Consider the following 17,723-nt stretch of genomic DNA (forward strand, 5'->3'; position numbering starts at 1 on the left):
TTTAAGTGTGTTAGCAAGTCCCTCTTACTCTTTGTACAGTTGTTATTATCAATGTTTTGTTCCCAATTGCAAAGCGAAAAATAATATGCTTGCCCTTTATTTATATTATAATAATAATAATAATAATATAATAATAATAATAATAATAATAATAATAATAATAATTACTAGGACTAGTTGGTTCTAACAACTATAATTTTTAGTATCAATTTATACAAAGTATGATACAAAGAGGCTAATACTCCCCCACTGTAGGCACTGAGCTAGATGTGTATACAGTATATAGCAGCTGGGCATCTCATATCTGAACGCTTGGTCTCACCACTGTCAGCATTATCAGTGCACATTTGCACCAGCCCTATCCCTGGTACAAAACATGTTTCTGAAAACAGGCGTATTTCTACGTATGCACAATTCTTCATAGCCTGCAATGCCGCCAACATGCCATCTCTACATTTAGCCTATGTGAGATTGCCTGTTAGGGCCCAGTTCTGCCTACTGAAGTTGCGCCTGAGATGCATATGACTCTGCATTGCCCGTAGTTGTGTACACTTCTGGTGCATGCACAGTGCAAAATGCTGCAAATGTGCTCAGCCGCTGGGTTTTGTCTCAGAGCAGGATTCTCTCAGACCATACATACACCTCTTTAATGACAGTGTTTCTAAAAAAAACATCTACAGACAATGTGGAACACTCGGAAACTGCAGTTAGTATATAGGTCTAATTATGAGATTCTAGCACGAGATATTGGCTGTGTTTACATTGGCATTTTATCCCTATATCCAGCTAAATACAAGCAACATTATGCATTTTTGTGAACTTGTGTTTCTGACTAAATGATCTGATTCAGTGCTCCCAATTGTAGACACTAAAATAGCATTAAATAAAACAAAGTACAAATACATTATAATTTATTGATATTTTATAAACCACTCTCCTCCACATCTACTGCACCACTCTGCAAATCCCTGCACTGGCTCACTATTCCTTAGAGAATCCCATGCAAGCTTCTCATCATCAATGCCCTCCCAAAATGTCCCTTTATTAAGCTCTGACCTCGTCACAAGATACCAGGGCTGTCATCAGGGAGATATGGGGGGAGGGTACAACTGTAAGGGGCCTTCTGATTCATAGTCTGCCTGTAAAACAGAAGCAGTTTGTTGGCAGGATCATCAGACTGGAATAAAAGAAGCGTGACAGTCATATCACCATCCTGATTGGATATATAACTACTGCAAATTAGCAATATTTGGGTTATGCACAGGGAGGACCAAGGTAATCGGAACTTTAATTGTCAACTTACAGTAGTTGCTCATAATATACCATCAAATTCTGTAACTGTGCTGCTATTGTAGGTTGTCCTTAAACTGAAATCTAAAGGGGCCTATACATTACACAATTTTTTTAACGATCTGACCAAAACCAGGAGATTTTGGTCGGATCGTTCAAAAAGACGTCTAATGGATAGGCTGCAAACCTTCCCGAAAACGACAAAAGAAGTCTTTTGCCGTTCGAACACGCTGGTCAATTTCTGCATATTGCTTAGCGACTTTAGAAAACTCGTTCAGTGGATATGCAGTGAACGACCAACGCCGAACGGCAAACAACATTTTTTAATTAATATTCACTCCATTTATTAAAAATTTCCACTCCCTTGTCTCTTCAGCGACAGTCCTTGATCTTTAAATATAATCGTTCATGTTTGTGAAAGATTTTTAGCATGAAAGACTTTTTGTTGGCAGGAAAAGTCTTTGATCTTTCACAAAAAAAAGTCTTCTAATGGATTGGCCCCTTTAAGTGATACTTTTTAATAATATTTTTATTTTGTATTACTTCCTTAAATACAAAATTGGGTCGTAAAACAGACTATGCTTCATGATGAGGTATTAACAATAATAAGCCACTCAGAGAACATAGGTCATCTCTGGATGAAATTGTTTCATGAAAATGTGATTACAAATCTTTCCCACTATACACGCTTACTAATTTGTGTAGATTTTAAGTGATTGAACTGTTATATTAAATTAAATGAATCATCACACTGTTCTAAAGGCTATGAAGATCCCATAAGTACAACAGTTATACCAGAATCAAAACATTAACCATTTCAGGACTTTGCCAAAGGTTGTAGCTTGTAAGATGTACCCTTAATGTCAGTATTTGACTCCTTTATAGGGCCCTACCTACTGTCATTGTCAAAAAAAATGCTGGAATCACAGATGTAGTATGAAAAGCTATCAGCAGCAGTAGATGATTGTCCAAGACAAATAGCATGGACAAGTACGTCTGTGTCTGCTTCCCAACTCCAGTCCTAAAGACCCTCTAAAGCTGGTCATACACCAGAACAATATCGTTCCAGACAGCCTACTAATTGGCTGGTTTGAGCGATAAACAGGCAGTATGTGGGAACAAACAATAATCCTTTGTTTGCTGTCACACAAGAAATAACATAAAAAAACGGTTGTGCCAACTAGTTGGGATGATCAACAATGTCTATCGTTTGGTGTATGAGGAGAGCTGGTCGGAGTTGCAGAATGCCAGCAGCTATAGTAAATACCTGCTGATGGTTGGAGAACAATCTCTGCCTGCACATTGGAGGGGAGGTGGAGAGACACCTGGATGCAACACGGATGGACGTAGGGGGCATGTATGACACATTACTTTTTTTGGTGTGTGTGGTTATCATGGGGGGTGTTGAGTGACACGGTTTTGTTGTGCAGGGGAGGTGGCCAGAACTTACTATTGGTTCTTGAGGAAGAAGCTGTTGAATAAGGGCTGTCAAGAGCTCACACAGGCCTGGGGGCATGGCCAAATCTGTGAGGCATGGCCCCACACCCTCTCCTGCCCGAAAAAAAAAGCAGCAAAATAGGATTTTTGTCCCCCCAGCAGCTGAACCGGGGAGCCGGCAGTGGTATCCATAGACATACCTGAGTATGAGACACCACCAGCCCCATCACTATAGCAGGACAGACACAGGAGGTATCATACAGAATATAGGGGTCTATTTACTAAACAGTGTTAGGAGACAGAGTGAAAAGTGATAAGGTGCCAACCAATCAGCTCAAAACTGTCATTTTTCAAGCTTGCAAGTTTGCTTCTTCAGTGTCTTTAGACCTTTTTGTCAGATGTTACTATGGTATACTGAAGTAAAATTACAAGCATTTCATAATTGTCAAAGGCTTTTATTGACAATTACATTAAGTTTATGCAAGGAGTCAATATTTGCAGTGTTGACCCTTCTTTTTCAAGACCTCTGCAATTTACCCTGGCATGCTGTCAATCAACTTCTGGGCCACATACTGACTGATGGCCGCCCATTCTTGCCTAATCAATGCTTGGAGTTTGTCAGAATTTGTGGGTTTTTATTTGTCCACCCACCTCTTGAGGACTGACCACAAGTTCTCAATGGGATCAAGAGCCTGATTCAGACTTGGGAATAGAGTGAGATATCTCTCTCAACTGATCATCTTGGTGAAACCATGCTGCACTGCAGGTGGGGCAGATTTAAAATGTGCAGAGAGATTTAGATTTGGGAGGAGTGTTTCCAAACTGACATCTAAATTGTAGCGTAATAATAAAGCTGTGCTGTATTTGTGGGCTACATGCAAAATCAGCCAGTATTTACCCCACATGTAAAAAAAAATGTATGTATTTACATCCCTTGCATTGCAATATGGTTTGTTCAGGTTCACAGTTGAGAGTGATATCTCACTCTATTTCCAAGTCTGAATCAGGCCCTAAGGTCTGGGGAGTTTTCTGGCCATGGACTCAAAATTTCGATGTTTTGTTCCCGAGCCACTTAGTTATCACTTTTGCCTTATGGCAAGGTGCTCCATCATGCTGGAAAAGGCATTGTTTGTCACCAAACTGTTCTTGGATGGTTGGGAGAAGTTGCTCTTGGGTACCATTCTTTATTCATGGCTGTGTTCTTAGGCAAAATTGTGAGTGAATCCACTCCCTTGGCTGAGAAGCAACCCCACACATGAATGGTCTCAGGGTGCTTACTGTTGGCATGACACAGGACAAAGACTTTTAGAGATGGCCTGGTGTTATAAAGGGCAGCAAAGAAGCCACTTTTCTCCAGGAAAAACATCAGGGACAGACTGATGTTCTGCAAAAGGTACAGGGATTGGACTGCTGAGGACTGGGGTAAAGTTATATTCTCTGATGAATCCCCTTTCCGATTGTTTGGGGCATCTGGAAAAAAGCTTGTCCGGAGAAGGAAAGGTGAGCGCTACCATCAGTCTTGTGTTATGCCAACAGTAAAGTATCGTGAGACCAATCCATGTGTGGGGTTGCTTCTCAGCCAAGGAAGTGGGATCACTCACAATTTTGCCTAAGAACACAGCCTTGAATAAAGAATGGTACCAAAGCATCCTCCAAGAGCAACTTCTCCCAACCATCCAAGAACAGTTTGGTGACGAACAATGCCTTTTCCAGCATGATGGCGCACCTTGCCATAAGTGGCTAAGTGGCTTGGGGAACAAAATATCGAAATTTTGAGTCCATGGTCCGGAAACTCCCCAGACCTTAATCCCATTGAGAACTTGTGGTCAATCCTCAAGAAGCGTGTGGACAAACAAGACCCGCAAATTCTGACAAACTCCAAGCATAGATTAGGGAAAAATGGGCGGCCATCAGTCAGTATGTGGCTCAGAAGTTGATTGACAGCATGCCAGGGCGAATTGCAGAGGTCTTGAAAAAGAAGGGTCAACACTGCAAATATTGACTCTTTGCATAAATTTAATGTAATTGTCAATAAAAGCCTTTGACACTTATGAAATGCTTGTAATTTTACTTCAGTATACCATAGTAACATCTGACAAAAAAGTCTAAAGACACTGAAGCATCAAACTTTGTGAAAACCAAAACTTGTGTCATTCTCAAAACTTTTGGCCATGGTTGTACTAGCAGTTACTCCCCTGAATAACTTTGGAAGAATCTGTTTGTTATAATTGTTTTCATTTTTAATATGATCCCTGGGGATAACTGTTATATAAAAGTATTTTATTATATTGTTCTTTATTAAAGATACCTATCCAAGACACCCTTTCATAAGCAGGCTCACAATGATTTGTTCCCTCTGATCTATCATGATTTCCAAACAACATTTTCACATTCATCTATTTGACACTATTTTTTTAGTTACAGGATATGGCCTGATTTTACATGACTGCTTTTTTCTTACTTACTGGTGAAAATGTAGCTTTTTTGCTGTCTACAGACTTACTGATGGATGACAGCCCTGCTACCCACAGCCATTCTCAATTAAAGGATCACGATTGTTCCCCTTTAATGAATTATTGATTAGTTTAACTACCAAGTACAAATCTCCATATAATCTCAAATCCTCAATCACAAAGCAAAAGTACCAAAATGCTTTGGATCATGCTGCAGGAAATAGGTCAGTTTGCTGTTATGTTAGTAGATAACTAGGTACAGATAGACCACACAGTCTGACTACTACATACCCTGGAAATGAATTTATCATTTATACCCCTTTTACACCAGAGCTAAAACCCGGGTTTTTGAAGGGTTAACCCGGGCAGCTCCCTGGTGTAAAAGGGGAGAGAGTTGGATCGCCAGGTCGAGTGACCCGGCAATCCAACCCAGGTAACTAGCAGGGTTTAACACGGGCGTAGCCCGTGAAACCCTGCTGGGAGAACAGCGCACTCCGGGTCACGATGACCTGGAGTGCGCTGCTAGCCGGCCGATTGGTCCGGCTTCAGTGGCGCTTGGAGATGACGTCATCTCCAAGCGACCACTTTCACTCCGCAAAAGCCGGGTCTATGCAGACCCGACTGCGGCGTGAGCGGCGCTGACTCGGGAATATCCCGAGTTGGCGCCGGCAAAATTCCGGGTCTGATCTGGATAGGAACTTTGTTTCAACTCCGGGTCAGACCCGGAATTTAGGTGGAAAAGGGGTATAAGATGAAATAATGCACATCACCACAATGCCAGTGTGTAAACAGCATTCATTCAGACAATGACAAGCTCTACTTCAGCATTCATATTAAGGAAAAAAAATATGATGGAGATGGAGTATAGTATAATGTTAAGAACAATAACTACAAAATCCCAGGTGGCACTCTTGCAGGTTGGGAGCTGCAGGTTCAGTGGACAACAATGGAATAAATGATCAGCAAACAGATAAAACTAAAAGGTCATTCTCACACTCAATTAATTAGCATAAATATAAAAAAGTAATAATATGCAAACCTATAATAAAGTGTCCTTGTGTTAAATAATCATAAACAGACAGTGATGGGAGGGATGCCTCCCAAGTGGGAGCATCCCAATAAGAAGCCCATAGGCTTGTATTTGGTAGCGAAGCGGTGCTTAGTACATTTGGGGAATGCAGTAAAACCCTTGAAAACTGCATTTTCGGGAGTTTTACCGCATTTTCACCTTTAGTACATCCCACCCTATATGACATAAACAAACTCCAGAATATAAAAGTCTTTAATGACATCAGTGACACAGTCTAGCTTCCAACAGTTGTCCGAGATGAAAATTCAAAAGTGCTTAGTACTTGTCATATAAGGAGTGGCGCTTTTCAAAGTTGCTGCTACTTTGCTGGTTTCAGCACTGGATTTAAAGGGGCAACAATAGTAAACACAAAACCAGGCATGTTTAGTATTTTATATTATTGCCATTTAAATCCAACGGCCTTAACCACTGAAGATGTACTGGCATTCAAAAGCATCGCTTAGTAAATTTCCCCCTCATATACTGAAAAATTGTCATATTTGATGGATACATATAGAGGGTATCTCTGTTATGTGGGGAGTGGTTTATACGGGATGTAGTCAGCATCCCGGCATGCGAGATGCTGACGGTTTGAATACCGGCGCCAGGTTGGGATGCTGCAATAGTATCCCGACCGCCGGCATCCCAAAGTATCGTGGTGTTAGGGTGAGGTTAGGGTTAGGTAGCGGGGGTTAGGCATTAGGGGGAGTGTTAGTGTTAGGCAACGGGTAGGGAGCGTTAGGATTAGGGTGCGGGGAGGGGGAGGTTAGGTTTAGGCACTAGGGGGAGGTTAGGTTTAGGGACCGGGGAGGGGGTGTTAGGTTTATTCACTAGGAGGGGAGGTTAGGGTTAGGCACCAGGGAGGGTGGCTTAGGGTTAGGGTAGGGGCTAGAAAAGTACTTACCGTCACTTCCTATGGGTGTCGGAATTCTGGCTGTCAAGATGCCGCTGTTGGTATTCTGCCCAGCGGCATCCCGACAGACGGGATTTCATACCCAACCAGTTTATACCATCCAGTTTTGTAATCAGTGATAAAGCAGTTAAGTTACTCTCAGTAGGAGTCATGGGTGCTACTGTATTTTATGGAAAATTGCAGCTCACTGACCAAGAGGTGTATTCCCCTGAGTATTCTGTCCCATTGTCATGTTTTTATTTTGTGTTTTTAACAGAGACTAGCATCCCACGTAACCACCATGGCTCCTCTGTGGGACTAACAAAAACAGTCTCTGTTTCTCATAGAAAAAGCACTCTCCAAACAGATGAATACATTAGAGCTCAGTGACATTGTATAGTCCTGGAAATTCATATTAAGAGATGGGTATTAAGTTTGCTGATGCTGATAATATAATAACAGCCATTTGATGTGTTTCTCTACCAATCTGGCGATTTCTTCATAAATGTGTATTATTGGAAAACATGTGTATTGGCAGTATTTAATATCAGTATCCACATGGGTTAACAGATAAACTGAAATCACCCTCTTTACATAGTAACATTCCACCATCTAGCTGTATGAATTGATCCCATATTGTCCTCTACTATATTTCCAACTTAATATATTTTAACCTAAATTATTAAGACCTTTAGTTTTACCGAGACCTTCTAGATATAGTGTTCTTAAATAAATAAATAAATAAATACAAATCCAGTGTGCCTCTGTTTAATACTGTCTTAAAAACTTTATTTGGCCTTTTTTTTTTGGATTCCTATTACTGTATGCGAAAAAGTTAAATATTTAGTTTATTATGTTTTTTTCTATGCACAATAAACAATGTACATTTTAATCTCCTTGTAGTGTAGCCCACATATGGCAGGTCCCATATACATTCTATTAAATATATTCAATATTTGCTATTACATCCTTTGGTGACACATTTGTGATGTTCTGTCAAATAAAATGTATAAAGTAAACATATGATTCTTCCACTACCAAAACAACCACAGGATTTGAACATTAAATATTGTATTCATACCAGTATCTTATCTCTGGAGGAGTTGAGGAGTGTTACACTGTATATACATTGGTTGCTATGGGCAACATCGCTTCTAAAACTCACTTCTAAAAACTCTCACTTTAGAAAATTTACCCCTATGTCTTTTTTATGGTTAATCATGGTCTTTATGGTAGTTACCTCTCTTAGCAAAGTATCTTGTCCCAAAACACAATAGTGTTTCCCTATAATGTTTTTTTACAATCTGATGCAAATATATTAAACTTGGATATAGAGGACAGATATTTATTGATTTTATTCTTTGTAGATTCCAAGGATATCGTTGACTTGGCTCTTCTCCATTTAATGCTTAAAGGTCTCCTCTAAAATGTCCTCCTGGATAACCCATCTGAAAGAAGAATCATGCATCTGTTTTGATTGTTCTTCATAGTCTTTTTCAAGTGAACAACTGGGTCCTATTCCTCTAAACTGACCCCAGGGTATATTATTTATCCATGGTTTACAATGATAATTTTTAAAATGTAAATTACAAACTAATTTTACTGTTTTATAAAATGTTTTGGCAGAAATAGTTTGGTTTGAAACCGATAAAGAGATGTCCAAAATAATGGAAAATAAAAAGTTCTACAAAATAAATAAAATGTTAGTTTGTGTACCACCATCCAAATTAAACAATAAACTGTAAGTATTAGCAGCAATAGAGAATTAGATTTGCATCAGATTGTCTACAAATATACTCATATTATCTACTTACACCAGAAAACACTGTTTGAGATATTGGTAATACGGCAACTGTATCCAATAAGATGCTGCACTGGCATAGAGCATCTTATCGCTATCACTATAGTGCTGGGCAGAACCGTAACCAGACTTTTTGGTGCCATGTGCCAGAGAAAGCTTTGGCACCTCCTCCCCCATTTTTTATTAAGGGACATAAGAAAGTGCACCTGAAAAAAAGCCATGGCTTCAAGGGGAAGGGCCAGAGAAGAGATAGGGGTACTCCTGGGTCAGAAGAAGAGGAAGCTACAAGTGAGAATTATAATAAACAGGAAAATTGAGAGCCCCAAACAGCGCCCCCTGCCCTGCAGTGCCCTGTGCCATGGCACTGGTCGCACTACCCTAGTTATGGCCCTGGTGCTGGGTACTGACCCGGCCATACCACATGATAACCGTGCATGTGCATAGAAACATTAGTGATAATAAATTGTTGTAGTAGTTATATGGTTATATGCTAATATTCACTCAATTATCTTTTCCGTATTAATGAATCCACCAACAACCCTTTATGTTACTAGGATAAGAGAGGGGAGGAGCATGCAGCCTCCTGGGGATGGATTAGAAGATCCCTCTATGAGAGACTGGCTAAAGCTTTGGATGGTGTTAGCAATGGGAAACAAGCTGATAAATGCCCTCTTTTGCTGTCCATAGAGAACTATGGGAATGCCGCTACTTTAGTGAATGCTGGTGATATATGTCCAGTAAAACATGTTTGTATAAGTCATTCTGCACTGAGGGTTTCATTTCTCTATACATTTGCATTTAAAGTAAGTTTGAGCAGTCATGTTGCATCCTAGGCTGAGAGAAAATATCAACTGTAAATTCCAATTGAATGGTTCAATAGTGGAAGCATTTCAGCAAACATCTAGACTTTAGAGGACCTGTGATATAATCAGAAAAATATTTATACAAAATATGTATTAAAACTAGAGAGTGTCCAGTATTTTTCTCATTAATGATGAAGTGAGAGAAATAGCAGGTTCAGGATAACATATTTACATATCCAGGGCCGGCTCCAGAGGTCGGAGCACCATGTGCCGGCTCTTTACAGTGCGCCCCACCATCGCGCGTGGGACTGAAAAAATGGGGACGTGTCCTAACTACCATAGGCCATGCCCGCATGGCACGCCTCCAAATAACGTCAGGCTGGGGGAAGCCTCACTAGCTGGTCTTCCCCCAGCCCTCTCCTGTCACAGAATGGATGCCGCGTGCATGCGCGCAGCATCCATTCAGACTCCGGGGTCCAACCTCCCGATTTGATCACCCGCAGGCCACTTTGGCCCACGGGTGGAACAGCGGGACAGTACTGTATTGTCCCGCCGAAATCGGGATGTTGTGGAGGGGTGCGCTGTCTATGGGTGGCACCCCTGTTCGACCGCACTGGTTGAACACCCCTAGAGCCGGCCCTGCACATATCGTACAGACATAAAGGGACTAATTCTAAATTGGTAGCAAAGCAAATAAAGTAACTTTACACCACAAGAAAACCATGTTGCACTGCAGGTGGGGCAGATTAAGATTGTGCAGTGAGATTTAACTGGCAACATCTAAAGATATCATTGCAACCAGCCAATTAGTTGGCTGGTTGAAATGAAAATCTGGCTATACATGGAAACAAATGACAACCAGCCTTTTACTGCCTAATGCCAGAAAACGATAGATAAAGGTTATTCAGACAAGCTGGGTAAATCAAAAAGATCTCAATGAACTTGTCTGAACTTTTTCATCTGTTTTCCGGTGGTTGGGAGCAAACGGTCGATTGTCGTTTCCTCCCATATATTCAGCTGGCTGGTTGGAATGATAATCTTTAGATGTGTGGCCAGCTTTATACATGAGAGGGCCGTATCCAAACTCAAATATATATATTGAAGTGTAAAAATAAAGCTGTCCAGCATTTGTGGGATACATGCAAAAGAAGCCAGTATTTATCCTGCATGAAAAATGTAAATAAATGTATTTGCACCCATGCTTTTTTTGGCTGCTCCCAACACAGAAACAGCCCCATAGTTCTTTGTCACTAAAATTACATGACACCTTACCACTTCATATGTAATAGATAAATGAGCAGTGTGGCAATAAAGTGCAGTTTAAAGGAATGTGCCTATATGAGAAAGGGGTTGGTTTATAAAGACCATTCCCCCTAAAAATTAGGGCAGTCAATAAGGTCACCACCACCACAATCATGGATTTTAGAATATAACATATTATAATGGGATGTAGTTTGCATCCCGGCGTGCGGGATGCAGACAGTCGATGTACCGTCGCCAGAATCCCAACAGCGCCGGGATCCCGGCTCCAGAATCCCGACTGCCGGCATCCTGAAGGTAGGTATCAGGGGTGAGGGGAGGGTTAGGTTTAGGGTTAGGCACTAAGGGGGGAGAGTTAGGTTTAGGGTGCGGGGAGGTTAGGTTTAGGCACCAGATAAGGGAGGGTTAGTGTAGGGGGGTGTGGTAAGTATTACCGCCGGATGCATGGCCAGTGGTTCAAATCCCGTCAGCGGCTGCCCGGCAAGGGTGAAAATCCTTATTGTCCTAAGGTATCGCTAACCTCATTCCCTCCCCTACCCTTCCTTAGGGGTGCCTAACCCTAACCTCCCCCCCAAGTGCCTAACCCTAACCCCTCCTGTAAGTGCCTAAACCTAACTTCCCCTTCCCCGCAGCCTAAACCTAAGTCTCCCAGGGGGGTGCCTAACCCTAACCTACCCCCGGGGGTGCCTAACCCTAACCCCCCCTTCCCTTAGCCTAATCCTAACCCTCCCGGGGGGTGCCTAACTCTAAGTCCCCCCAGGAGCCCTAAACCTAACCCTCACCCCCGCGGCTGCCCGTGCCCGGCTTACCTTCGTTCGGTATGCCGGGCGTCGGTCTTCCGGCGTCTGGTTAATGACAGGCGTCGAGTTTTCGACGTCTGTCATTAGTACCACGCTGGGATTAGTGTCTGGAAGCCGGCGGTCGGGATTTAGACCGTCAGCTTCCGGACTACATCCCGTGTAGGGAGAGGCGGAGGATTAGCATACCGACCAACAAGTGTTATGTAAACCTTGTCGGGATCCCGACTGCCAGCAACCCATATCCAACCCATTATAATGTTGTACCTCTTTTTAAATAATGTTTATGGAACATAATGGCATATTTGCCATAGCTATCACCAATCAGTAGCACACAGAAAGTAGCATTTTACAATGCTAAACATAGTAATTAATTGTATGTACAGAAAGAAAAGGAATATCTGAAATTATTTTATACAAGGAATTGCAGTATCAAAAACACCTATAATGCTTTTATGTATTCCTTATTTGCTAAGATTATCTGAGCGATATATAAAAAAAGGAATCCTTAATAGTGTTAAGAGAGCAGTGAGCTCTGGCACTGTCACCTATACATGCTGGGTACTAGGACCCAGAGTCAGAGGGAGGCGCGCCCTCCAGCCTGATGATGTCACTGCTGGGCTACTGCTCATGTGCAGCTGGCACCATCTTTACTGTGTAAAGTGTCACAGTACTTAGGTCCTGAGGTGAGACAACTAAATACCGCTGTTAACCCCTACAATACTGGTATTCTGCTTACCACTGATACTGCTGTGTTACCTGTTATCCTGTTGATATCAATAAACCCAGCATCCTGTTTAACAGTGACGACCACCCCAATAGTCTATATCGGTAAATAGTACCTCCCCAGCCTTTTGATAGAATGTTATCCACAATTAAAAGAAAAAGACAACATATTTTCATTTGCATCACTACAATATATAAGTTGCACCTGCTAAATTGCTGCTGGAATTAAATTGTCGTAGTTATATGGTAATTTTCACTCAATCATTTTGTACATATTAATTAATCCAGCTGCAACGCTTTATAATATGTTACTAGCGCTGCTTCCAAGGATACACAAATCATTCTTAAAACTGCAAATCACTTACTGGCTGCTGTTCTGTAAATCTCTATTTAATTTCCTGAGAGCTGGCTGACAGAAGTAGTTGAGTTTACACACACCAGTAATAATAAACATACTGCGCAATTGATTAGCGACTTTGTTCTTCATGATTTCCATCTACACTTGCAGCCTCTCACTTTGAGGGGATCCACAGCATGGACTGAAACAGGTGACAATGCAGTCACTCTAATGGTAAATCAGAATGAGATCCTTCTACATTCATTTGCTCTGCAGAGGAAATTAAGCCTTAAAGATAGTGGTTTGTTAGAAATCAATTGTATCTTGTAGTTTTACCTTCCCAGCATTGCAGACAGTTGTAGAAATCTCTAGGAACCTTATTAATCATCCATCTCCAGACATAATTCCGCCTAAAGCAGCTGGGTGATGTGGACACTACTTTAGAGGTGTACCCCTAAGGCATCATACCTCCTTCTGAGTCCTGACCTTCAAAACTCACATCCCCAAGTTCCATCCTCTCCATACACCACACAACTACTGACACAGAATAACACTGCACTGCCTGTGCATGTCTCTGCACACTGTACAGCGATGTCTCTAGCTCAACTTCAGTCCTTTGGGCAGATGTATGAAGCTCTGGGAAGTCATAGGGTGGCGAGTGATAAACGACAAACCAATCAGTTCCCAAATGTCATTTTTCAAACCCTGTAATTTGACAGTTAGCAGCTGAGTGACTGGTCGTTTATCACTCTCCACTTTATCACTTTCCAGAGCTTCATACATCATACATCTATCTTCTAAATACACATGTCCCATAAATGAAGGCTCCGGGTGATGTACTCGCTCTGTCCAGCAGGGTGGGCACACAAGCACTGAGCTGACAAAGAGTCCATGACATGGGCCCCTGACTGCATTCATAGGCACACAACAATACTAAAATACACTCGTACAACAGACAGCTTATAATAATATGTTTCATTCTAACTTCAAAGGCTATGGACATATAGGTATCCACAGAAGAATCACAGCAGCACTATAAGATAACATGTATACCTGGTCACTAGGGTACCTACACTGCCATCCTCTGTACACACACTCTATCCCTCCTCTGTTCCAACACTGGCCTCCCTTCTCTGTACCTGCATTGCCCACCCTTCTCTATATCTACACTGCCTCTCACCTCTACATACACTGGCCTCCCTCCTAGATACCTACACTGACTGGCCTCCCTCCTCTGTACCTACACTGCACTGAGACTGTGCCCTCCCTTCTCTGCACCTACACTGGCCTCCCTCCTCCTCTGCACCTACACAGTGGCCTCCCTTCTCTGTGCATACACTGACATCTACCCTCTGTACCTACACTGCCCTGAGGCTGTGCCCTCCCTCCTCCTCTGCACCTACACAGTGGCCTCCCTTCTCTGTGCATACACTGACATCCATCCTCTGTATCCACATTGGCCTCCCTCCCCTGTACCCACACTGGCCTCCCTCCCCTGTATCTACACTGGCCTCTTTCCTCTGTACCCACAGTGTCCTCCCTCTCCTGTACATACACTGAGATCCATCCTCTGTACCCACACTGGCCTCCCTCCCCTGTACCCACACTGGCCTCCCTCCCGTGTATCTACACTGGCCTCTCTCCTCTGTATCCACAGTGTCCTCCCTCTCCTGTACCTACACTGACTTCCTTCCCTAGTACCTACACTGGCCTCCCTCCCCTGTACCCACACTGGCCTTCAAGGTCCTACTCTGTACCCACACTGGCCTCCCTTCTCTGCTGCATTGCACGTTAATAGATGCATGCATAACACTATTACATGAGCAGCTACCGCCCTGCCCCGGCAAGAGCCCCGTCCAGCTGCCCCGTATCCCGGGCTCTTATTACCAGGCAGAGTAGCACAGACACCCAGCACAGAGCCGCCTCACAGTCACCCATACAGCACTCACCCTCTCGAGCTTCTTCCCCGCGACTGCAGTTGCTGCATATGTGCTTGATCTCCTTCCCTATGTGACAGTGGATGACAAAGGATACGTTGTTGTTCGTGGGCTCTTTCAGCGGCTTCATCCTGACTAAATATAAAGACTTCTTCCTCTGCTTGTCGGCTCTGCCAGTGCCAGTCAGTACAGAGCCCTCCCTGCAACCAAAGGAAGGCAAAGAGAACATCCCAGGCTGCCTGCTGCTGCTGCTGGAGTGTGTGAGATCCGCCATCCGTCCCCCTCTGCTCTCAGCAGTCACCTCACACACAAACACATTCTCAGGGCTGGAGGGGAAGGAGAGCAGCCCCCTAAGTCTTGTGACCTCTGGAAACTGCTTTCACCAATGCAGATACATCCCGTTTGGACGGAGATGCTTTAGAACAGCATTCCTCTGCCTGTACCTGTCATACCAGCATCCCATTCTCACATAAATCACAGCAGCTCCATCCCCCTCCCTATATCATTTTGTTGTCCTGTCTCCTCCATTCACCAGCTGACCTTTCTTCTCATTACATTCTTAAGGGCTGCTTGCACAATTTGTGACAGATCTACAGTGCATATTTAAAACATCTTTAGGCAAGATTAAAATGAAGATTTTTAAACTATATATCATAACATTGGTACTATATTAGTACTATATTATACATTGGTACTATATTAGGCTGATACTGGCGTTGTTTTAAAAGTTGAGGTTGGAAAAATTCTGGCACATACGCCACTAAAAAAACATTACTAGAAATTGCCATTAATTCAACTAGATCTCTAGCTGGACTGCCCCCTTGATTGCCCATGCCAGATGAGGGCAAGAAGGTTTGTTGTTACACATGCTTATGGTAGGCCATGATCAATTATACTCCTACAAAATGGACTCCTCTTAAAGCCCCAGTGCAGTTGTCTACAAACTAATTTCTAATCATAGCAATACAATAATAACAATGTAAACCCCTTGGTAAGTACATCAAACATGCTACTGGTTTTTACTCAATTTTAGTATTATTATCATTATTATTTATATACCACTAACCACATACATAATACACAGTGCCATGACAGATTCTCTGTCCACCATTTCATGCCACCTGCATTGTTGCTTAAGCTGGACACACATTAGACAATATTTTGAACAATTTGCCCGATTCCGCTCAAAACGTCTGATTGTTCAAATTGTCAAGTGTGTACACACTATGCGAGCTTCCACGTCATCGTCAGTAGCATCTTTAGTTCGCCCCTACATGCTGCTCAAACTGAGGAACTCATCAACGAGTTTGCGCGAATCGTACAGTGTGTATGCTCTACCGAACGACATGTCGTTCTGACTTGGCTGATGTAGAAGTCACGTGAGGCACTCCCCTGACACTCCCTCTGCTCCATTTTGCAGTCAGATTGTCGCTTCTGAAGCTGGGTAGAGGACGCATCTTGCAGCGCATCTTTTATAGCATCAGCAGCATCTTGAGGATCCTATCAGAACTTCTCTGGTATGTGATGTCCATGCATGCACCCCTATTCTCCTATGTGTCCTGCTGCTGACCCCTATGTTACCTGGTGATGTCCTATGTGTATAATGCACCCCCATTCTCCTATGTGTCCTGCTGCTGACCCCTATGTTACCTGGTGATGTCCTATGTGTATAATGCACCACTATTCTCCTATGTGTCCTGCTGCTGACCCCTATGTTACCTGGTGATGTCCTATGTGTATAATGCACCCCTATTCTCCTATGTGTCCTGCTGCTGACCCCTATGTTACCTGGTGATGTCCTATGTGTATAATGCACCCCTATTCTCCTATGTGTCCTGCTGCTGACCCCTATGTTACCTGGTGATGTCCTATGTGTATAATGCACCCCCATTCTCCTATGTGTCCTGCTGCTGACCCCTATGTTACCTGGTGATGTCCTATGCGTATAATGCACCCCTATTCTCCTATGTGTACTGCTGCTGACCCCTATGTTACCTGGTGATGTTCTATACGTATAATGCACCCCTATTCTCCTATGTGTCCTGCTGCTGACCCCTATGTTACCTGGTGATGTCCTATGCGTATAATGCACCCCGATTCTCCTATGTGTCCTGCTGCTGACCCCTATGTTATCTGGTGATGTCCTATGCGTATAATGCACCCCTATTCACCCATGTGTACTGCTGCTGACCCCTATGTTACCTGGTGATGTCCTATGTGTATAATGCACCCCTATTCTCCTATGTGTCCTGCTGCTGACCCCTATGTTACCTGGTGATGTTCTATGCGTATAATGCACCCCTATTCTTCTATGTGTACTGCTGCTGACCCCTATGTGACCTGGTGATGTCCTATGCGTATAATGCACCCTTATTCCCCTATATGTCCTGCTGCTGACCCCTATGTTACCTGGTGATGTCCTTTCCGTATAATGCACCCTTATTCTCAAATATGTCCTGCTGCTGACTCCTATGTTACCTGGTGATGTCCTATGCGTATAATGCACCCCTATTCTCCTATGTGTCCTGCTGCTGGCCCCTATGTTACCTAGTGATGTCCTATGCGTATAATGCACCCCTGTTCTCCTATGTGTCCTGCTGCTGATCCCTATGTTACTTGGTGGTGTCCTATGCGTATAATGCACCCCTATTCTCCTGTGTCCTGCTGCTGATCCCTATGTTACCTGGTGATGTCCATTTATGCACCCCTATTCTTCTATGTGTCCTACAGCTGACCCCTATGTTACCTGGTGATGTCCTATGCGTATAATGCACCCCTATTCTTCTATGTGTCCTGCTGCTGACCCCTATGTTACCTGGTGATGTCCTATGCGTATAATGCACCCCTATTCTCCTATGTGTCCTGCTTCTGACCCCTATGTTACCTGGTGATGTCCATGCATGCACCCCTATTCTCCTATG

At 43.0% G+C, this 17,723-nt stretch overlaps 1 protein-coding gene across 7 annotated transcripts in view; it reads right to left on the bottom strand.

Moving 5' to 3' along the window:
* Positions 1–17,723, bottom strand: part of PHACTR1 (phosphatase and actin regulator 1) — a 378,024-nt gene that overhangs the window by 124,698 nt on the left and 235,603 nt on the right. For 2 of the 7 annotated variants that reach the window (XM_088471642.1, XM_088471645.1), the window contains exon 1: positions 14,815–15,273. The exons of 3 other annotated variants lie outside the window; for them this stretch is intronic. In XM_088471642.1, coding sequence (XP_088327768.1) covers positions 14,815–15,076 — 262 coding nt within the window. In that variant the 5' untranslated portion in view covers positions 15,077–15,273. Of the gene's footprint in view, positions 1–1,056; positions 1,076–14,814; positions 15,275–17,723 lie in introns of those variants that run through there. 2 more of the 7 variants (XM_088471644.1, XM_088471648.1) reach the window with 2 other exon arrangements.

This window comes from Taudactylus pleione, unplaced genomic scaffold (assembly GCF_031769625.1).
Source record: "Taudactylus pleione unplaced genomic scaffold, aTauple2 ptg000116l, whole genome shotgun sequence".
Taxonomy (NCBI): domain Eukaryota; kingdom Metazoa; phylum Chordata; class Amphibia; order Anura; family Myobatrachidae; genus Taudactylus; species Taudactylus pleione.